Here is a 5,602-nt window from a genome sequence, read left to right on the forward strand (position 1 = left end):
CCTTCACGAGGAGTGACAACGCCCATTAAGGCCCGATCACTCACTAATCGAGGAAGAGGTCTTGCAAATAAAGATGTGTTGAGGCTGGAGGACACATCCTGCAGGTTTCTTGTCTAATTTACAGTGTGCCCGTTCTGAACGAAATCTCACACTGACACACAATGCATCGCAAAATTCAGCTGCTTTCAGCTGACGCTCATCAGTCTTTGCTTGACCTCAGTCCTAAATACTAATTCTTGACCTTCTGTTCTATTTCAGGGCAATGGAATGTGCCCAGAACCGGAGGTGTGGGAAATGGGTTGCACTTGTGATCATGCGGAAGCACCCACGCTTACTTCCGCAAGCATCAGCTCAGAGACTTGCATTGCCAGTACTTTAGTTGGTATGCAAGATGGTTATGGACTGTTCGACTCAAGGAGCACCAGAGAATGGAAAATGGGTAGCGGGATAGGATGGTTAGTAAGGGGCTTTCTGCAGGAAGAGCTAACATCTTAAAGAGCACAGCTGAAGATTTCGAGGACACAGTCAACATTCAAAAACTGATTCCTATTTACCAGGGCTATTTCAGTTCTTTGGGCAGCCTGCCTGCGATTCGACACACAATGACAGAGAGCATGGAAAAATCCAGCTCCAGCTATTGGTGGGCGTGGTGTGGGGGTGGGGGCGCAAGAGGGGGAGGCGTGTGTGTTTGTGAGGGGTGGGGTGGGCGTGTGTATGGATCATTCAGAACGGTTTTAACACCTTAATGTCGAGAATGGAGTGAGACAATTGAAGTCAACGGAACTGAGTATTGGATGGGGCGCATAAAGGGCAGTCGATTCCATGCCACCCACATTGCTTTCATGCCGAAGGTGAACTATTATCCTGTCGATATATAGACTGCTTTAGGGAAATAGCAGATCCACCTTGTATTCCTGCTGATTTATATTATTCCTTTTCAGGAATGCATCAAAGACAGCCTGCGCGACAATTAAACTGTTTCTTACAGGACAGACATCAACAACGACCTGCGAGGACACAAACCAGGCAGAACCACTTTTGCTGCCTTTTCTTCCAGATGCCGCTATTCAGTGCTATTGAAGTCAAGTAGATTGAATATCGGCAGGGGCATGTAATGAGCCACCAATGCAATGTCACCTGCTTTGTCAATATCCACCCCCGTGTACTTGTATGGCATGTTTAATGCAGAAAACCATCCCAAAGCACTTCAGAGAGGCCGAATCAAATAATAATAGATATTGAACCAAGAGTAATTCTGAGAATAGGATTGGTCAAAAAGGTGGGTGTTAGGGACTGTCTTAAAGCAGTTGAGGGATAGTGAGGTGGAGCGGTTTAGAGCAGCAATTCCACAGAGCGGTTGTCTGTGGCTCCAGGTTTGACAGCAAGAGGGGATCGAATGGGGAGTCTTTGCTGAAGAGGTCGTAATTGAAGAGGGAGGACAGTTGGGATGTTAGGCATGGAGCAGGTCACAGGAATAGAAAGAGAGAATAGGCTGAAGTTCAGGGAGGGTGGCTAATCGGAACATGGACAGGAATAATCGGCGTAGCTTTGACGTTAGACCATTGTGTAAAACCTGTGGTATGGAGTGCACCACTCGGGAAGAAGCTCTCCTGATTTTTTTTTCCAACAAAGTCGAAATTACCCCACTTAGCTCTGCTGGTGTCAAAGGCATGAACCAGGGTTTGAGCGTCTGATGCATTGACGAAAAGCTGGAGTTCGACAACATTAAGACGGTGAAACTTGTCGGTCTATATCCATTTCTCGGTTCAACCTAAACCCAATGTCCCATTAACGCTGAGCTGCTGCAATCAAAATGCAGCAACGGAGCAAGAGTCTCAGAGGCGAGGATTTTTTCAGTCTGAGATTGCACACTGTTTTTAATTCTCTGGGGATCGGGGAGTTCACGTTAATTGCTGGTTTATGAAGAGATGTAGTAACTTGTTTGTTTGAAAGCATCTAGCTAATGACACCGGTTCTGTGACCTCACTCTCTCACTGGACGATTGGCTCGTGTATAAATGAGGTTGTTTCAGTGCATTGCCTCGTATCTACCGCTCCTGGTTTTCGGAGAAAATGGGACGACAGGCACTTCCGATAGAAATGTTGTATCCGATTCTCGCAGTTATTGGCATTCCTGGTAAGTAATTCGAAACTATCCTGAAAAATTTAGTGCACAATTGCTAAACTGCATTATTATTTTCCCTGCGTGTTTTTGTTATTGTCGTTGTTGCCTTTGTGGCGGTAATTTGCATTGGCCAGGTGGTAAAGTCGAGCAATCGATCGCTCGCCCATTGATGAGTTCGTCCGATTTTCGTTCCCTTTGATGTTTATGTTAATGGCTCAGTCCTGTTCTATATCACTGGGCGGGCAGTCAATCCCTCCGCATTACAAAGTGAAAATGGACCCTGTGTCATTTGTACTGAGCTGTGGCTCTGTCGGTCGAAATCTCTGTTTTGAGTCGGATAATCTTGCGTTTCCCTCCCATTTCAGTGAGTTGAGTTCATACTGTAAGCTGCCATTTTGGTGCAATATTGATGAAGTGATGCTATATTGTCGAATTATAGAATTGTTACAGCACAGAAGGAAACCATTCATCACGTCGTGTCCATGCCAGTTCTCAGCGAGTACAGCACAGCTCATCCCATTCCCCTGTCTTTCCCCCTGAGCCCAGCATTTTTCTCTTCAGATAAATATTCAATTCCCTTTTGAAAGCCACAATTCAATCTGCCTTCAGGCAGTGGATTCCAGATCCGAACCATTCACTGCGTAAGATAACTTTTCCTCCCCTTTGATTCTTTCACCAAACGCCTTAAATCGGTGTCCTCTGAAATTCGACCCTCCCGCCAATGGGAACAGATTCTCTCTATCTATTCTATCCAGTCCCCTCATGATTTTGAATACCTCTCAATATTGCACCTCTCAAATCTCCTCTCAATTATCTCTTCTTTAAGCAGAATAGTCCCAACAGAACAGTAAATGAAGTCCCTCATCCCCAGAACCATTTTGTAAATATTTTCTGCACTCTCTTCAATGCTTTCACGTCCTTCCTAAAGCGTGGTGCCCAGAATTGTATAGAATACTCCAGCTGAGGCCGAGCCAGTGTTTTATAATGGCCCGACATTAACTTCCTTGTTTTTCTACCCTATGCTGCGATCTATAAAGCCCAGGATCCGTAATCCTTATTTACCACTTTCTCAACCTGCCCTGTCACCTTCAACGATTTGTGCTCATACACCCGTCCCCCACATCCCCGCCAGAACCCTCTGCTCCTGAACCTTCTTTAGAATTGTTTATCCATTATTTTATATTGCCTTTCCTCATTCTTGAAATCATCTTTTTATGAGACGTTAAAAAATAACTGATTTAATTTTAATAAAAATGCAGTACTGGTTCAGCTGGATACAATCATCATACTGCTAAATGTTGAATTAAATCTAGTACTATTCACGTATGGGGTAACTTTCACTTTGTATTAACATCAATGCGCAAAAAAGACGGAAGGGCTGTAAAATACGGGGCCCATTTGATATCAATTGCTTTTGTTTTTTTTGCACGGCAATGAAAGTTAAAAATGTTCCCAATGTTTCTATTTGCATTGAAAGGGAGATAAAACAGCATTAATCAGTAATAGGCAAGGAATGTTTATACGTTTTAACCGAATCGAACCGTAAAAAACTGATGGCATTGGATGCAACTCTGATTTTACCTGTCGCCCGATTTTCTTCTCTATTGAAGTCACTGTGAACAACATTGGGCGGAACGAGCATCCCATAGAATCCGTCAGCATCCGGCCCAGCAAGTTACTTCCAAATGGCTCCCATTAATGGTTTCATATTAGAATATCATGAAGTTACCGCAGGGAAAAAATGTCTGGCAAGAAGATGGGGAAGTTTGCAGCAGCTGCTATGTGACAATTTGTTCCAATCCAGGTTAACTATCAGCTTTATTGTGCAATGGGTAATATTGAATTCACCGCCCCTTGTACATTCAGCCTGTTACTCTCTTCCAATGACTTCCATGGAAAAAAAATGGATGGCCAATTAGATACCGCTATTTGACCCGGTCACACATGGTTAAAATTACCCCCGGTTCCTCCACGCCACAACTCCCAGCCTTATGATGCTGAACACCAGATTTCCAACTTGCTGTCAGTGTACATCTCTGTTGAATGTTTTGTTAAATTTCCTGTTTTTGCATTTCTCCCAGCAAACCTGCTGTCATTTCTGGTTCTTTTCCAGAGGAACTGCGGTCTTTCCAAAGGAATCACTCGTTATATGATGGCCATGGCCGTGGGAGACCTCATGGTCCTTATCTTTAATGTTATTGTGAGCCAAATCATCAAGTATCATTTTCCAGATTCATTGCTGAACTACACTTCCGCGTGTCGTTTTACTGTCTTCATGCAAGGGTTTAGCATTCAGCTCTCTATCTGGTTCACAATGTCGTTCACCTTTGACCGTTTTGTCGCAATTTGTTGCCAGAAATTGAAATCAAGATATTGCACCGAAAGGACAGCCACCACGGTTATAACGGCCATGTGTGTGCTCAACATTTTGATCAATATTCCCATGCCTTTCCGCTATGAGCCCGATTACATGCTCAACAATATGCAGTGGGGCTGCCGCACCGTCACAGGATATTTTACTTCACCCGCATGGAAGGTTCACCAATGGATTACCAATCTCTCAAGTACATTACTTCCAATTCCTTTTCTGCTGCTGTTGAACTCTCTCATCGTCAGGCACATTTTATTAGCCAGTAGAGCTCGCAAAGCCCTGAAGAGCAACAACAATGGAAAAACCGGCAGTGATCCCGAGATGAAGAACAGAAGAACATCCATCATTCTACTCTTTGCTATCTCGGGCACTTTTATTGTGTTGTCGGCCCCTATTACCGTAATACACATCTGTGTCGGTGTCACACAGACACTCGATTTCCAAGGTTCAAACTCACTTTATTTGGCAATTAGAATCACATTTCTGTTGATGTGCACCAGCTCCTGTACAAACACTTGTATTTATGCACTGACACAGAGGAGATTCAGAGCGGAGATCAAAAATATGGTGAAATATCCGTGTTATCTCATTGTTAAATTATTTAAATAATTGTTGAATAAAGTAAGTGATATCAAACTTCAATTAATTGCCTGGCATTTTCCTTGCAACTTTGCACAATGTCTTTTAAAGTTCTAAGGGCAACACAACCCACAGTTTGGAAGAGTCCACTTGATTTATAAATTCCACTAAGAATTTGAATAAGTTGAGGAGGCAGAATCACCCCCTTCAGAATCTCTGGTTACGGTTGTTTATCCGGTTATTAATGTCCACGCACTTGGAATGCCGAATTGGAGGATGATGTGACATAGCAGAGCACCTTGACAGGTTCAAATAATAAAGATCTTTCAACACACTGACATCCGAATTTGGAGCAGGAGTAGGCCTGTCATTCCTTCGAGCCTGCTCCGCCATTTGATAAGATCATGGCAGATCTGGTTATGGCCTCAAATTTCCTGTCTACCTGATGTAACGCTGACTCCCGTATCAATCAGGATTCTATCTAAAACAGCACCTCAAGAGTCAGATCACCATGAAATACAATGGGAT

General features: G+C 43.6%; 1 protein-coding gene across 1 annotated transcript; it reads left to right on the top strand.

Moving 5' to 3' along the window:
- Window positions 1–2,072: 2,072 nt before the first annotated feature.
- On the top strand, window positions 2,073–5,104 carry LOC137345957 (probable G-protein coupled receptor 139). Its single transcript, XM_068009215.1, has 2 exons — window positions 2,073–2,140; window positions 4,240–5,104. Exons 1-2 carry the CDS (start codon window positions 2,073–2,075, stop codon window positions 5,102–5,104), a joined length of 933 nt encoding a protein of 310 aa, XP_067865316.1.
- Window positions 5,105–5,602: the final 498 nt, after the last annotated feature.

This window comes from Heterodontus francisci, chromosome 29, assembly GCF_036365525.1.
Source record: "Heterodontus francisci isolate sHetFra1 chromosome 29, sHetFra1.hap1, whole genome shotgun sequence".
NCBI lineage: Eukaryota > Metazoa > Chordata > Chondrichthyes > Heterodontiformes > Heterodontidae > Heterodontus > Heterodontus francisci.

What these genes read in the sequence shown, in the direction of transcription:
- LOC137345957 (XM_068009215.1), top strand. Translation starts at nt 2,073, where the DNA reads ATGGGACGACAGGCACTTCCGATAGAAATGTTGTATCCGATTCTCGCA. An exon ending in GTTATTGGCATTCCTGGTAA is followed by an intron (nt 2,141 to 4,239) that starts GTAATTCGAAAC and finishes TCTTTTCCAGAG; the next exon opens with GAACTGCGGTCTTTCCAAAG.